Source organism: Aethina tumida, chromosome 7 (assembly GCF_024364675.1).
Source record: "Aethina tumida isolate Nest 87 chromosome 7, icAetTumi1.1, whole genome shotgun sequence".
Lineage (NCBI taxonomy): Eukaryota > Metazoa > Arthropoda > Insecta > Coleoptera > Nitidulidae > Aethina > Aethina tumida.
Genome location: NC_065441.1, coordinates 14,087,048 through 14,103,518, shown reverse-complemented (window position 1 = coordinate 14,103,518; position 16,471 = coordinate 14,087,048). Strand labels below are relative to the sequence as shown.

General features: G+C 30.9%; 3 protein-coding genes and 2 long non-coding RNA genes across 9 annotated transcripts; 1 reads left to right on the top strand and 4 right to left on the bottom strand.

The window, feature by feature from the left end:
* Positions 1–791: 791 nt before the first annotated feature.
* Positions 792–1,456, bottom strand: LOC109606828 (attacin-A-like). The gene is made up of 3 exons (XM_020023365.2): positions 1,300–1,456; positions 1,065–1,243; positions 792–1,012 (listed from the first exon to the last, which is right to left on the bottom strand). Exons 1-3 carry the CDS (start codon positions 1,407–1,409, stop codon positions 810–812), a joined length of 492 nt encoding a protein of 163 aa, XP_019878924.1. The 5' UTR covers positions 1,410–1,456; the 3' UTR covers positions 792–809.
* A 1,217-nt stretch (positions 1,457–2,673) lies between these two features.
* On the bottom strand, positions 2,674–3,124 carry LOC109606833 (uncharacterized). The gene is made up of 3 exons (XR_002192127.2): positions 2,986–3,124; positions 2,867–2,931; positions 2,674–2,812 (listed from the first exon to the last, which is right to left on the bottom strand). It is a non-coding gene; the product is annotated as an uncharacterized LOC109606833 (long non-coding RNA).
* Positions 3,125–4,847: 1,723 nt separating this feature from the next.
* LOC126266195 (uncharacterized) lies at positions 4,848–5,545 on the bottom strand. The gene is made up of 2 exons (XR_007548658.1): positions 5,453–5,545; positions 4,848–5,394 (listed from the first exon to the last, which is right to left on the bottom strand). It is a non-coding gene; the product is annotated as an uncharacterized LOC126266195 (long non-coding RNA).
* Positions 5,546–7,454: 1,909 nt separating this feature from the next.
* LOC109605444 (phenoloxidase-activating factor 2-like) lies at positions 7,455–8,949 on the top strand. 3 transcript variants are annotated; one of them, XM_049969588.1, is made up of 2 exons: positions 7,455–7,625; positions 7,746–8,949. In XM_049969588.1, exon 2 carries the CDS (start codon positions 7,811–7,813, stop codon positions 8,900–8,902), a length of 1,092 nt encoding a protein of 363 aa, XP_049825545.1. In that variant the 5' UTR covers positions 7,455–7,625; positions 7,746–7,810; the 3' UTR covers positions 8,903–8,949. The 3 variants fall into 3 exon arrangements, with proteins under 3 accessions (XP_049825545.1, XP_019877579.1, XP_019877580.1); XM_020022020.2 differs by having other exon boundaries at positions 7,715–8,949; XM_020022021.2 differs by having other exon boundaries at positions 7,696–8,949.
* A 461-nt stretch (positions 8,950–9,410) lies between these two features.
* LOC109601139 (probable phosphorylase b kinase regulatory subunit alpha) lies at positions 9,411–14,914 on the bottom strand. Of its 3 annotated transcripts, XM_020017362.2 has the most exons (15): positions 14,104–14,914; positions 13,709–14,050; positions 13,484–13,657; positions 13,218–13,431; positions 13,054–13,163; positions 12,195–12,342; positions 11,680–11,844; positions 11,459–11,626; positions 11,374–11,409; positions 10,801–11,247; positions 10,327–10,746; positions 10,219–10,271; positions 10,013–10,162; positions 9,703–9,960; positions 9,411–9,650 (listed from the first exon to the last, which is right to left on the bottom strand). In XM_020017362.2, the coding sequence occupies exons 1-15, from the start codon at positions 14,830–14,832 to the stop codon at positions 9,432–9,434; spliced, it is 3,633 nt and encodes a 1,210-aa protein (XP_019872921.1). In that variant the 5' UTR covers positions 14,833–14,914; the 3' UTR covers positions 9,411–9,431. The 3 variants fall into 3 exon arrangements, with proteins under 3 accessions (XP_019872921.1, XP_019872922.1, XP_019872923.1); XM_020017363.2 differs by lacking the exons at positions 11,374–11,409; positions 12,195–12,342 and adding an exon at positions 12,654–12,801; XM_020017364.2 differs by lacking the exon at positions 11,374–11,409.
* Between the last annotated feature and the right edge of the window lie 1,557 nt (positions 14,915–16,471).

The window sequence follows — 16,471 nt, the reverse complement described above, 5'->3', positions numbered from 1 at the left end:
TATATATAAATAATAAATATAAATAAGACTACATATAAATTAGCGTTATTTTCCTTTATTTTAAAAGTTTAACTTACATATAGACTTTGTTAAACAAAATAACCCAACCATGGGCTAATGTAACCGAAAAGTGGAGAGGCTTTTATTTGAGTCTTAACATTCTCGATGAATTCATCTAAAATATCAAAGAAATAAACATCAACTTCATATTAAGGTTATATTATTTAACCTATTATTGGTACAGGTGGTAGATTGCCGAAATTCTCAGCCACAAACTTGTCGACAAATGCATCTAAAACATTAAAATAATAAAATTGAACTTTAGAAATTACATTATTTAACCTAATTGTTGTTCTTCACGGGTCTTATATCCACCATATCGACCATAATTGCTAAAAATATTAATTTAAATACTATATTCACAATAGTAAAGCCCAACTCACTAATAATTCGCGTACGCCAAACCCATCAACATAGGAAGAAGTATTAAAAGTTTCATTTTTACTGACACAACTGAAGAAATGTTTATGTAAGCCTAGTAAACCTATTTTCTAATAAATTTATATATAAAATCAAATCGATTTTTCTTATCGAACATTATTTTTACAACTTGTTATTTTAAATTTGAAAATGATTTATGTTTGTTAATAAAATTAAATTAAATGTATTAAAAATGTATATTGGGTCAAACTTTTAGAATTTTTAGGGAATTATATTATTATTATTTTAAAATAAGTAATAGTTTATTATTAAATTAATACAATTGAGTTTTAACTAGCTTTAAAAATGCATAACAAATTATTGAACAATTAAAATCTGTGCGTAAAAGTTAATCCTCCTCCAAAATTGGGCCTTCCATTACCCCAAGGTCCGCCAAAATGTTTACTGTACTGTCCCTGAGCGTCAAGTCGCGTGTTACCTTTGTTGCCCCTCCACAAATTTACATTGGCATCGGCGTGCACATTAGTGCCGAAATGAGGGGTGTGATCCACACCAACGCCTACATTGGAACCTGCAACAACCAAAATTAAAATTTCGAATAAATAAAAAGCAGTTTTAAGTACCTGAAGGAATGTGGTTGTATCTGGCACCACCGCCAACAGTTAAAGGTCCGTGGGGAAAGGACTTTGATCCGAATGCACTTCCCGTAACATGGTGTTTGTCATTTTGGAAAATTGTTCCTTGGTGTTGGACATGGGCAGTCGCCCCTGGGCCATTTTTTTCTATTCCCCATGTTGTTTGCCTAGTTAATATAACAAATTAAACTAAAGAAGTTAGTGAAAAGCATGTAAATCATACCTTCGTACTCGTATCGGTACCAAATGGTACAGATTTCCTTCCTCATCGCTGATTACTTCAGCAAGGGCAAAAGCAATTAATGCGGCGAAAACAATGAACGACTTCATCATATTAGTGAAGTTGGATATATTTATTAATACTGGTACATCTTTTCATACCAGCTTCTTTATATAAATGTTGAATAAATAATAGGGGATACCCATTGACCAAAAGTCCCCGGGTTGTATCAAAAATTCTTGTTACTGTATTAATGTTTTTCTACATATTAGTAATTATGATAGGACAGCGTAAATAAAATGAGTTACACACATTTAATAATAATTTTATCTTTTGCTTTTGTAATGGTTGCTTGGAATCCCCTTCGAGCACAATTTGTTTTAATGCTAGTTTAATTTTATCCGTGTTTGTAAAATGATTTCATGGTATAATAAAATTTAACGTTTAATTATTAAAACGTTTTTACGTTAAGGTAATTAAATATTACAATAAAAATTATTAAATTACTAAAACAGAAAATTTTATAAAATATGTAATATACTGCGTTCAAAAAAAGATATAATAGACTTATTCTATTTTTTTTTATAAAAATATTAAACTATTACGAAATAATAGATTAAAAAATTAAATAAAAACCTTAAAGCATAAAGAATTAATCTACTAACTCATCAACAACATCAACTTTTATCCAAATTTTATAAAAATATCTTAATATGTATATCTTAAAATAACCACTTAATTATAAACACTTTCTGGCTTCCAGAAACAATAAAAAAAATAAATTATTGTTAACTACAAAAAAATGTTTTACGTTTCTTGCCCCTAAACAAAAACGGTTATCAAAAGAAATATAATAATAATAATATAATAATAATAATATAACTTACTTTGAAACTATTACCACTTAAATCAATATTTACGTGATTAAATTTTTTAATAAAATCCTTGTGCGTCATATCGATTGGAAACTAATTTCGATTATTACAAGTTTGTACTTCAAATATTCAGTGTTTTTTTCGTTTATTTCCATATACAAAATAACTGTATGTTCTTTAAACATATTTAATAAAATTTTGATCTGGTGATTAAGCAAAACGCAAGAATATTTTTTGTAATTGTATAGATCTTAGATTGAAAAAATAAAACCAACCATAACTGAAATATAATTATTATTCTTAAAAACATTTTATTAGAACCTGTTTTAATTAAATATTATAATCAATTAAAGTAAGGCGAAAGTGACATATAAATTATTTATTGTTTTTATGTATAATTATCCATTACCAATACAAAAATATTATAAGCAAATATCAATAATAAGCATAAATTTATCTAATGTAACTTTTTTAAATTGAAAGTCGGGATTTGCCTTATTAATTTTATTTTTTTAGAATTTTCGAATAAAACAATTAATTTATTATGCCTTTGATCCACGAGAAAATATTAATGAAATAATTTTGTACACCATGTACAAAGTTTTTCAAATAGTTGATCTTACTGCTGAACGTATCTGGTTCTAAAATATGAATCGGATAAAATTTAAAATTATTGATAAAAATTACGTTTTTACCCAATTTTCTTGTGCTTGGTTTTTCCACGGATTCCTCATTTGTTCCTGCTTCATGTTCACATACACTAAAAAAATAATTTAATAAAATAAAATGCAACCATAATGTCAAAGTGTCTTACACGGTTTGCAACAGTATTAAGAGAAGTAACGTAGAAAATATTATAATGTATTTCATTTTACAATATAATGTTATGAAAACAAATAAAAATCTTATTATATATAAATCCTTAAAGTAATAAATCACTCGCAAAAAATTTTATAGTTATTGTAGTCAATTCAATTGTTATTTATTATCAATTTTAAATCAGATCTACTGCTAAAAATTAAGAGTAAAAGAATTCAATATACATAAATTATTTATGTACTCCACACAAAATAAAATAATTAAAATTAAGACATTTATTAGAGCTAACTTTTTATTAAAAACTACTAAAAATTAAGAGTAAAATTATATTATACTACATATAAAATAAAATTATTAAATTTGGGTCGAGTCTTTTATATGTGGCACCTTTTTATTAAAATCTCATTTGAATAATTATACTAAACGAAAAATATATTAATATGTTAATATTATATTGATTGGTACTTAATCAGAATCAGATTTCAACCACAAAATAAAATAAGTTCTAAAAACACAAATCTAATTCAAATTTGACTTGACAACAATAAATATATAGTATGTTTATTAATAAAAAAAAGGACTAAATAAGAACTAATATTTTCTAAACAGCAATAATTTTAATGTTCTCTGATTTATTTTAAAATTTGAATAAGTTTAAAACATGTATTGCTGACATAAAATATATTTTTAATAAGTTATTTCCCATTGCTTTTTGTTAAATAGAAAGAAAACAAGTTCCGTTTACGTAAATGCATATTATTATTTTTCAAATTAGTCGAACACACTGGATTTTAGTCGAATCCCAATAACCATGGAACAACAACCTTATGGCTTTTATCGACCTCTTCAGATGAACCTAAAATAACAAATCAATAAATAAAACACTAAATTCTAAATTGTATATACGTACCTGATTCATCTGATTCATCTGACTCTTCTGAATGATTTGATATTGTTATTATCTGTCGTCTTGGTGGATATATGGAATCATTTGGTCTTAATTTAATTGTACGAGATTCTCTAAAAAACAATAAAAACTTACGATGGAACAATAAAGATAAAATTTCTTACCCTTCTTGCAGTGACACTAAAATCACTGCCAAAAAAAATATTATAATAAATTTCATTTTAAATAAACAAACTTAATTTTCTGAAAGCAAAGACAAAAACCTAATTGTATATCCTTCAATTTTTTTATGGTATACCTTCTTTTAAATAAATTTCTAAAGTAATAAATCATTCAATCGAATTTTCAGAATGATTTATGGTTATTGAAATGAATAAGATTATTACATATTGTTAATTTATTTTTTTAATATTGATTGTAAAAACACTTGATGCATAAAAATGATTCTTTTTCTATACACTAATTTACTTACTTATATTTAAATATCTAAAACTATCTAAAGGTTTTCATTTACTTTCATATCAATCTTTATTTAATTAAAATTTTATTTGTATATATAATAATAATATCTATAAAATATAATTTCTATAGGATTTTAACATTTTAACTATTTAAGTTTTAATATTAAATAATTGTAATGGGTCTCTGAGCAGCTTCTAAACATATTTTTGTATCACGCTAATTTTTATTTTGGAATAAAATTTTACAAACATTTACAATGTTGTGCTTCTTCTAATATATTTTTTATTTTGTTAAAAAATTGTTAAAACTATTTGTAATATATTCAAATCCACATTTATCAATTACATATTTTAATATAATGTGATTACAATACTTTATATTTTTATAACATTATTGCTGCAATTTTTTGGTAAAATCTTCCTCTGCGAGTCAGATCCCAATATTTTTACGTTTCTGTGTTGAGAATTTATCAATATTGAAATATTAAATTGGTTTAAAAATTATTTTTTCAGTCATTAAAAAGGAATTTTATTTCCCGATACATTGGTACTTAGTTTTTAAAAATCGGCCCACCCGTTTAGAAAATTATGGGGCTGTGAAATACCTACCAACAATAAGTTTGACGAAAAATTTAAAATTCGATTGATTTGCGAACAAGTGTACTTTGTTCCAGAATGGTTTAATGAATCGTCACAATTGTCGTTACTGGTCTGACTATGGAGAAGACGGAGACACAAAAGATGACACTCGATGGACGGAAGGGGTGCAACTAAATGGTCACCTCGCTCATCTAAATTCAGTCCTTTATATTAATTAATTTATTTAATCAAGTGATTAATATTTTTAATCAAGTGACTACGGCGAACTTCCTTTTCCTCGGAATAAATTTCGAAAATCTTGATCTTAAAATCTTAAAATTAAACAAATATGATATCCTCTACAATAATAAGTAACAAGTATTTAAAGTAAATTTGTCTTTTCCGCCTATATTATATTGGTTGTAATTCAAAATTATCAGGCTTATAAACTGGCTCCCTAAAAAAATATGTAAATGAAAATATATATAATAAAAGTGTATATATGTGCGATGTACAGGAAACTTTCTTACGTGTAACTGAACCAAAACGATCAACAATGGAGAATTTGCCAAAATATTCATTATTTCTCAAACTAGCTTACAGTTCAAATATCGATAAATGCAGTTTTTATACTTTTATTTTCATATGTTACTTATTCAATTTTATTACTTTTATTTTATGTATTTCAGATAATTATTCCTTCGTATGAGTTTTATGTATATTGAACCAAGCAGGAATTCAATTAAATTGAACAAAACTAAACGTAATCTGTTGTTTGGTAATTTATGTTACTCAAAACAGATTGTGAACAAAATATAGTATTTTAATTTGTGGGAAATAATTAAAGAAATAATTGTTGATTCAACAGTACTTCTTATTCTGTAATTCACCTATTTTTGGATAAAACATTAGAAACCACTATTTTATCCGATTCATTATTAGCTTTTGACACATGCATCAGCAGCCATACTAGCTTTTGACACATGCCTTAAGATTTTTGTTTAATTTTTTAATCAATTATTATTTTGTAATAGATTAATATTAAAAAAGAAATTGTTTCCATATATAAATCATTCATTATTCTTTATTTTGCTTAGAATTTAGTTCTCTAATAATACCAGACGTTGTTTTCATGATCATAATTAATTAATTATTAAAATTTTAAGTAGATTAAAATTTTTTTGCTCATTTTAAATTTTTTACACTTATATACCTGCCTATACTTACAAATTTAAAGTAAAAGCTTTCAAACTGTTTAAACATTTAGAACCTTGGCCCGGAATTAAACAGTCAATCCCTGAAATGACAAATACAAAACGATTAAATTCACTACTCCAAAAATCCCAAAACTCCCTCAGATAATGTCTAACACACAAAATTAAATTATGTATTAGCAGACTACAATCAGGTTGTCAATTCAAAGGTACAACGAGCAATTTCTTTGTTCATGACTGTATGTTATAAGAGACCAATGTTATACAGTCAAAAATTATTCATTGGTTCAGTTATTTACAATACATCAACATGAATCCTAGAAAACTCAAAAAATACAGTGGGTTCATATATAGTCTCATTAACAAGATTTCTAGGTGTACTAGCAGTAATGAATTCTTTTATTAATCCAGATGAACGAGACTCCGTCGCAACTCTGGCCATGATTATTCAAGTATGTTATCAAACTATATTTATAGTTTAATGTATGTTCACATTAATTCAGATACTTATAAAAACATTTTCATCATTCCGACAAATTGAATCAGTTATTCAGTTTCGGCTTTTTGAGGGTGATGAAGAGTTGAGAGATGGATTCAAAAAGGTGCCAAGATTGTTTGATTATACATATTTGTGGGTAGTATTGAAACGTTAAACGTTATTATTTCTTATAATAATTCAACAAAGTATTTGTAATTTTTAATAATTGTCTCAGAAGTATGAGTTATTTGTCGTATTTTCAAGGTTTGTAAAATCATAAAATGAATGTTGCAAGCTCGTTCTATTATTAATATTTATAATCAAAAGTAATTTCAATTCAATTCAAGTATTATTACAATCAATATAATTATTTTTCGAAAGGTATTAAACTCAAATTAAGTTTACTTATATTATGTTCAACATTTCTCGTATAATGAAGTTTATCATAATCTTTTTGTTAATGGTAATAATCTCTGATATGACAGAAGAAACATAAGAGTATATGGACTTATTTTACTTACGTTGTTATGATAAAATATTGTTGTATTTTATGTAAATGAACTATATAGATAACTATAAGATTTTATGAATATGGGCATAATTTGTTAATGTCACTAGGAGCAATCGTTTGCAGAAAAGTGCATCTCCTCATGTAATCATCAACTTCTGAATTAAGATAAAACAATTAAACTATTTTCACCTCGAAAATTTGTAATAGAATTCTCTACCGACCTTCCGGAGACACTCTGTATAAAGTGTAAATAATCTGTCTATGACTTACATGACCTTGAAAAACATAAATAACCCCTGGGGGAATGACATGTAATGTAGATTCAATTTTGTGATTTATTATATTATCTAGCAGACATTAACATAATATAGCAAAGCTAGTTGTACTCATTTCTTAAGATTAACTAAGGAACAATATCTTGCAAAAAAATATTAATCAGAGTAAATGTACTCAGTGAAACTTAAAAATTTTGTAACAATTAATTGGTGAGTTTATTATTATATTTTTTTAATATATCAACCAAAACAGATACCGTCTTAACATAATCTTATATAGGATTAATCTTAATCAACAGATTATATTGGCTGGTTATTATGGTTACACAGGTAGTAACATCAGGTGCAAAAATACTTTCAAATAAATATAAATTGAAAGCGAAGCTTACTACTTTATGATAAACGACAAGATGCTGGGCCACGTAATTGTATTTCTATCTATTAAATCCATATTTGTATATGGATTTAGTAACAACGCTGATGAAGATTATTCGTTCAATCTATATGAACAGAACTGTGTGTGCGTTCCATTTTGGCAATGCAAAGATGACTTCAGCGGACTGTTTGAAGAAGGAATGGCTTTCGCAGATACGAGGACCATGCATAATTCTTCCGGTAAAACTTGCCCCGGTGATTTCGACGTGTGCTGCAAACTAGACTGTGGCAAGAAGAGAAACATTCCCAGCATCAACAGTCGCAAAATGAGACCCAATAACGGTTTAGGATTTCGAATCTTGGGTGCCGACAGTGATGCTGAGTTCGGGGAGTTTCCATGGATGTTGGGATTGTTGGATGGAAACGTGTACAAGTGCGGCGCATCACTGATACATAGGAAGGTAGCAATAACAGCTGCTCATTGTTTGGGAAGGTATGGGCGGTACTCGCTTAGGGCGGGAGAGTGGAACTGGGAGTCTAAGACCGAGCCTTTGCCACATCAGGATAGAAAAGTTGTGGAGGTAATCATACATCCAAGATACGATCGCAATTCACTAGCTAATGACATAGCAATACTTATATTGAATGAGCCTTACCAGCTTTACGAAAACATTGGTGTGATATGCCTCCCAAAAAGACCTGTAATATATGGCGAAAATTGCATCGCTTCTGGTTGGGGGAAGAATATGTACCAGACTGGTACGTACCAGTCGATTCTGAAGAAGGTGACACTGCCAATAGTGCCGCATGAGAAGTGCCTTAGAAGTTTGCAAGAGGCGAAACTGGGACCAACTTTCAACCTTCACAAAAGTTTTCTTTGTGCCGGTGGTGAACAGAATAAAGACACATGTAAGGGTGACGGGGGAAGTCCATTAATTTGTCCAGTAAAAGGTGAACCGAACCGATATGAGCAAGTTGGCATAGTTTCTTGGGGTTTGACCTGTGGGATCTCCAATGCTCCCGGGGTGTATGTGAATGTTGCTCTTTATGTAGATTGGATAGATCGGGAAATGGAGCTCCATGATTTGGACAGTGATGTCTACCGATATTAATATATTGTATTTGTGTATAAAATATTTTAATACAATTATTTTATTAATATTGTTCTTTTATTTTGTATACCATCAATGATGATGATATTGTACATATTTTAATATTAGTAAATTTGAATTTGATGAATCTAAACAGGTTGCTGTAAGGATAAAAAGGGGGGTGATATTTAAGAAAACTTCATTAATATACAGATGCAGATTTATTTAATAATATTCATTGAATAACAATTCAACAAATTTATATATTCTCAGGAACAGTCCCATATTAAATATATTTTGTACTAAAATAATTCATTAAAATTTTTCTTGACTCTACTAATAACAGGCACATTAAACGATCTGTCACTCTTGATTTTTTAATGCTAAACTATCTACGACATCTTTCTATATTCTGCTTTTTAAAAGAAAATATATAGTAAATTTAACATTTAAATGTTCAAAAATCGCAGACTACCAATTAGATAATGGCAAGCTTAGAGTTTAGAAAAAAATTAACTTAACCATTCAATATATTATAAACACTTTTAATTTAACTAATGGTACAGTCTAATTCACCATGTTTCGGCACACAATCCAACGTAGAAGCCACTGCCCTGGTCATGTATGTCATTGTTCCGTATGCGCCACTCGGAGCGCTATCATAAAAGTGCTGACAAATGTTGGCAGCACCTCCACATAGTAAACCGTTACTGTCACGGAAATCATCCGGCTTGGCACAGCAAAGTGTTGCATCTCCTTCATTTTTCATCTACAAAAACATAATTAGGATTAAATAGTTTCCTGAGTTGACTATATTTTACCTGGTTTTCTAAAAATAATTCGTTGGCGACATGAACTAAAAATTCAACTTCAATAATTCCACCCAAGGTCGGTGAAACGTTGTATTCACTCACAAGTGTAAGTACCATGAGTGCTTCGACTATTAATTGTCTATATTCGGGTTGAGGAATTGTATTTAGTACAGTTTCGACGGCCAAGGCGAATTTCAACTCCCCAGGTGTCATTTCTTGAGTTAAAGTTTGAGGTAAAATTTTACCTGCTATTGAAATGCCTTGACACTGAAAAAATATATATATATGAATTGTATACCATGTAATATTGTAGACATACTCTTTCTAAAACACCCCAAACTCTAGGGTAAAAATCTCTAGGTACTCTATTTAATGCACCATCCAGTCTTCTTCTCCTCAACCACTGCCCTTGACGATCTGGTTCGTGCAAATCATCAGCTGAAGTATCTCCCAAACTTATATGACTCTTCTGTAACGATAAATGATAAAATAAGACTGTTACTTTACAAAAATAAAATTTAATACCTTACTAATTCTGCTGGACTTATTACTAACAATGGAAAAGTTGCCCCGGCCGACTAAAATAAATTTTTGCGATTAATATAAGCACGATATAATATTAAGTGAACCTACCGCTACTGATAGCAAACTCCTTGCCACTGATAATATGATGCAGCAAATTTTTCATTTCATATGGACTCAAATTTAGTAGATGCTCTGAAGCTTCATCGCCGTCACAAATTAAAGTTCTCGACAACTCAGTCGCCATAACTTGGATGATCAAACCAACTCTAAGTCTCAACATCTCCAAAAATAATTGTGGTTCTGTTCTAATAAACATGGCCAAATAAACCAACAATTCTTGAGTCAGCATTGCGGTACTGTCGTCTTCGCCATACGCCTCATGAATGAGCATGCGCAAATCGCTTTCGGGCAATGGGGCGGTGATTGTGTGTTCGTTGTTTGGCGGCATGCCTACCGTGATTTGCTTTTGACGAACGAGGAGATCGGTCACGGATTTAGCGAGGTCCTCCACTCGTTTACCCAACATTCCTATAAGTTAATGTTCCCAATAATTGAAGTTAATTGAAATTAATATTAATTTACCTGCTGTATGCCTGACTAAACCCCACATCTTCTGTTGACAGGCCTTCTCGTACAATCCCTTGAGCAAATCCCGGACCGTCACCACTTTCCCGTACTCCAACATGCCAGTGTTAAAATCCAACCCCTTGGAATCAACCAAGTACTGCAAGATATCGCCCTGTTCGTCTAAGTGTTCTGTCTCCCTCAACATAGCGAAGAGTTCCTCGACCTCTGTGTCGGCGTATTGAGTTTCTGGATTGTTTTTGTGCCTTGAAACGCTAATAGTGGGTAGTTTAGGTTTCTCAGGTGCAGCGAGGGTGGGTTTGTCTTTTTTCTTGGCGTCTTCGGGGGACGGGGAACGGACAAATTCGGTGGGAGAGTCGACGGAATCGTGCCAAACTGCCGGGGCGAAGAACATTGAACCTCTACGTTCCAAACTCGCGCTACTTTCCATACCGAGGGTTTCAGCTATTAAAATATTCAATTCCAATTAACATTAATACAGAGAGTTCTTGTATTTTTTGTAAAAACAGTACTACAAAAAATTAACATCCCCGTTCATTTTATGAAAATATAATACATAAAGAAATTTACCTCTCTTCAACAGTATGGGATGCATGAAAATATCATCTGAATCAACAATAAAACCAACACCACTCAATTATATAATAGTACTCACAATCTACGTTAATTGATCTGGTCTTTCTGACAGCTCCTCTGACGGACATTCGCCTCCGTAAGTTCCTATTTCTCGGTCTCGCTCCTGAAGGCATTAACAATGATGGTTTGTTAGATAAGGATTTCATCAGATGTTCCTCCAGGTACTGATGAACATGTGGATTTAATTCTGGAATAGTTGACGTGTTTATTGAAATAAATGAAACTAAAAGTGAACCTTACTGTCGGGTTGGCCATCTTCATGGCATCCCAGGAAGCTGAGATTTGCAATACAGCTGGTACTAAGAAAATCGTTCAAATTTCCTAGCGTAACCCTGGTGCCGTTTATGTAACCGGATTTCAATTTCTTCATTGTCGTTATCATAGCTAATGGCAATTTTCCATTTTCTAAAACAAGGAATTGTTGAGGAAGTGTGTTAGTACTTTTAAATATTTGGTAAAGCTTGTTTTATTTTGAAATATAGTATTAGTTTTATAATACCTTGTAAAAGTTACTAATAACCCTAGTTAGAAACATTAACATGCATATTCGTAATTAAGCGGCATAATAGAATTATTAATTGTCTATTGGATAAAGTCTATCTAGTCGTACGGTACTGAATTATCTTATAATCCTAGATAGCTATAATGAATTAGATTTTTATTCCGCTTTCGAGTTTCAGTACGGTATGACTCTCTCGTTTGAATCGCCCTGTCACAAGCACCACCAGTATTACAGAGAAAGTGCCAATCCCTACCTAATTGATTTTTGGAAGCGACAAGCGTAATGGTCGGTCGGCCGAGCATGTGGCGCCAGTTCATTGTTAGAAAGGCCAGTTGCATGATGACCTTGTCGGCCAGCAACGCGATGTCGTGGCTGGTGTAGTACTCATCCATGTCGAAGTTCTACGCGTGTCAATCGCACATGCAACAACACACCAAACAAAAAAAACCGCCGCTTTACATACACAATGAGACACAAGGCAACAGAGTGGGTTAAAGGCTACAAATAATAACTGGAATTTCAACTCGATAATAGTGTATTCCTGTGTCATCACATCAGTATGGGGTTTGTAAAATAAGCCCGCTTCCTGTACTCTGTTTCGTAATATTGCATAAAATGTACAAAGAACGAATCGATGTTAGTGGTTGCCCCAAGTAAAAAACTAAAAGTCCTCATTCAAAATCATACAATAAACTGTGAAAAAACACGATACCTAAATGCAGCCGTCTGCAGAGCACAGTGACGACCGGCCGGCCGAGCATGTTTTGCCAGCTAGACTTCAAAAAATTAATCTCACTCTTGCAAATATCGATCATTAGCTCGTAGTCGGAGGCAATATAGTTCCTCACCATGTCGGTGAACTGTGTTCAATTAAGAGATCGTCAACAAAAATTATGAGCATGTTTTTGTGAAATGATACAATATTGCGACGCGATGAATTTAGAGTTTGGAAGAGTTTACGATGATAATATGAAAGATGGAGAGAGGATGTGTTCTTCAGAATATACAGTCAAATTAAATATAGAAGAAAAATCCATAGCCCACAAGTTTTCTAAATTCATCGCGGTACTTGAAAATATATCAAATTTTATTCTTAATTGGCAATTACTAACCTGAGGAGTAAAAGCAAATATTTTATCACCCAAAGAGTATAATTTACTAGTACTTAATATGCCTACATCTCTAGATTTGCGTCCACTTAAACCTAGTTTTTTATTTCTTCCTAAAAATTTATTAATCATATAATTTTTTTAAACAAAATTTTAATGAGGCCTACCTAAATAAGTGTATAGGTGTGAAAGAACGCGAGCAGGTTGTACTTCTATGGGGGCCACTTCTGCTATGGTTTGAACAATAATATCATGCTCAGCCAATTTAGATTTAATTTCGTTGTCTTCCGCTAAAATTACAACCTGCACAACCACATCAGGTTTCTTTTCCGCACACAACCTCCTGTTTAATGGATCCAACTCCCCAGGAGCTAAAAATCCCTATAAATCATTTACAATAATAAATATTTCAATGAATGCATTTCAATCTGACCTCCTGAAGTAATTTTCCAATGATGTATAAAGATTGCGCCCACATGAACGGACATTGACCTAAAGCAATGCGATCCTGAGTGCCTGGCTCTTTGTATTCCGCGGGTACGAATTCGGCCGGTACTGAATACAGCTCTGGTATCAATCTCAAACCGTCATCAGTCCTCACCATAATCTAAAATTAAAATTATAGACGAATTCTCCAAAACAAGGGAATGAAAATTACATCTTCCAATAGTCTGGTGTATTCGCTGGCGCTTTCTTTATTTCCTTGAAACACATTATCCAAAATCAGATAGCAGAAAAACAATGGCCATTCACATTCGATGTTCTCGAACATGCGCAGCTCCCACGGTTCGTAGTACAATCGTCTCGGATCTTCCTTGGGAGTTTTGTAGCCGTCACGTAGGAATCTTTTGCAGCCGAATCTACCTTGCAATTTGTCGATGATCGAGTCCCTGGTGAATTGGATCAGGTCTGGATCGTCGACTGCGAAAGCTGGAAAGCTGATCACTGACAAGATGCCACTGTCTATTTCTTTGGAGTTTGATTCTCTTGGTAGCATTGACTGAAGTAAAATTTTTTTAATGATAGACAAAATATGGATTTTGAGTAAATTACCTGCAGAACAGCTTGGCATTTCTGGGCTTCATCAGCTAAAACATGTATGATGCTGTAAGGACCACCCCTTGCCCCAAACAAATCTAGTTCATTCATGGCTTCCAAAGCTGCTTTGGCCATACCAATACTACTGGCATTCAATTCAGGCAAACCATGATTAGTTTTATCACCTCTTTCCCAAATACCATAATCTGGAGTGCAATATGCACATTCAATGTAAAACACCAAATTTTGAACAAACGCGACTTCATCCAAATTGAAAACAATTTGTAATCCAGAGGCAGTCATCTGTGCTAAGATAAGGAGGTACAATGAAACAGCATCAATTTGCAAGTGGCCCCATTCAGTGTCTCCAACAACAATCTGACCAGTTTCTGATGAGTATTTAGCATGTAAGGAGTCCAGTGGGTTTTGTGTTTGCTTGAACCTCTCCACCTTATCTTTCTGTTGCATCATGGCCATCAATAACCCCCTCATCAGTTTAACACAGCACTGCTCGAGCTCATAACACTTGGCTCTATCCTCATCCTGATCAGCCATTTTTTTATATGCCATAGACAGACCCCAAACGGCAAGGATGCAGTACACGTTGTCTCTTATCCAGGCGTGGGTGTTCTCGGGGCTGCAGGGAAACAACCCGGTAACGGGGTTCTGATGGGTCATGATGATTTTGTGCACCAAACGTTGGTAGTAATCCAGGCGGACGCCCGAATTACTTCTGCTACGCATTTTTGTGGATTTTTTGTGGGCACAACTAGTAATCAATTCAAGAATTCCACTAATTTAAAAACTAATAATAGATAAAATAATAACACCCCAATGACATTTCAATGTCATATTTGACAACTGCCTTTGAAAACTCATGTTATTTCTAAATAATAATTAATACAATTTATGTGGAACTTATTAACTATCTCATAATAATTGATAATAATAACAATAATAATATTTTTTTTAAAACGATATAGTAAAAGTTTATTAACATCTTTATTAATTTGAGACGTAGTTCAAATTTACTATTTAATTCTACTTTTGAAACATTTATAGATAATATTGTCAACCCACATCAAAATTAATTTGATTATTTGAGATGTAGTTCAAATGTTACACTATTCTACTTTGAAATATTTATGGTGTAGTTGGCAACCCACATTGCACATGTGTATAATTGCCTATATTAAATAACAAATTTAAAAATTGAATTTATTTATATAAATAATTTTATATTTATATATTATTATATAAATTTATATATTATTATATAAATTTTAGATTATTGATTTTAATCACCGTGTTTGCAACTTTTTACATAGGAAAATAGACTCGAACTTTGGGTGCGTCTTATGGTCCGAAAAATACGATATACTTCATTATATTTTTTTAACTTATGAATGACGTTAATAGCTTTAAATATCAATAAATCAAAATAATTGTATAGTTGATCTTTAACATTTGAAATTGTTTATTTAGAATTTCTCATAAAAACATGAGGGTGAATCAATTTTTATTTATATAGCTTCCAGAATTGATATTTATTTCTAATAAATATTAAATAATTTTGTACAATTTCCATTCAGTAAAAAATATTTTATAAATTATAAATTAAATTATACTTTTATTGTGTTCAAATTTTAATTAGAATATTTTATTAATCATAAGTTTACTAGTAATTGCAACATTTTCTATGAAAAAATTAGACAATATTTTTTTATAATTAGTTGTGCGTCATAGATATTTATTAACAATCTTAATTACTTATTCCATAAAAAAATAATTATTTAAACTAATAAACTATTAACTAAATTAAGTTTTATTGCCTGTTTAATATTACTTCTAATCAATATCTAAAAATACTACTAGATGTTTTTTGAATAAAGGTTTGCTTTTAATGTCTAAGAATTTTTTATTAGTAGTTTCAATAAATAGGTTGTTGAACTGATAATTAATTTTTATCTCAAATTATAATTTGAATATAAATTTATACGATTCACATATTTAAATATTATGTGCAGTTTAAACTATTAATAATACAAATTAATTTAAAAATATATTTATTGGTAACCGCTTTATAATAATAAACCTATTCTCCATCATTGAATATTTGAGTAATTTATATAGTACAAACATTCCACACAAAAATTCACGTCGAAACGATTCCATCATGTAAACATGGCCAGAATGCCATGCGAAAAGTTTCATTTAAAAAAAACGGCTGATTAGTGGAAACAATAAATGGTGAATGATTGTCTTGTCGGGATGAATACGTTCGCCATTTGGCCGCAATAAAATAAGAGTGGTAGGTGATAATAAATTATTAGAATACCTCTGGAGATAATAAAATCCAGCTGTAATTCTGCACGGCGACTAA

Coding starts and splice junctions, on each gene's coding strand:
- LOC109606828 (XM_020023365.2), bottom strand. CDS start 1,409: ATGATGAAGTCGTTCATTGTTTTCGCCGCATTAATTGCTTTTGCCCTT. Junction 1,244..1,299: donor GTACCGATACGAGTACGAAG/GTATGATTTACA, acceptor TATATTAACTAG/GCAAACAACATGGGGAATAG. Junction 1,013..1,064: donor ATACAACCACATTCCTTCAG/GTACTTAAAACT, acceptor TGGTTGTTGCAG/GTTCCAATGTAGGCGTTGGT.
- LOC109605444 (XM_049969588.1), top strand. CDS start 7,811: ATGATAAACGACAAGATGCTGGGCCACGTAATTGTATTTCTATCTATT.
- LOC109601139 (XM_020017362.2), bottom strand. CDS start 14,832: ATGCGTAGCAGAAGTAATTCGGGCGTCCGCCTGGATTACTACCAACGT. Junction 12,343..13,053: donor TATTTGCTTTTACTCCTCAG/GTTAGTAATTGC, acceptor TGACACGCGTAG/AACTTCGACATGGATGAGTA. Junction 10,747..10,800: donor TTTAGTCAGGCATACAGCAG/GTAAATTAATAT, acceptor ATTAACTTATAG/GAATGTTGGGTAAACGAGTG.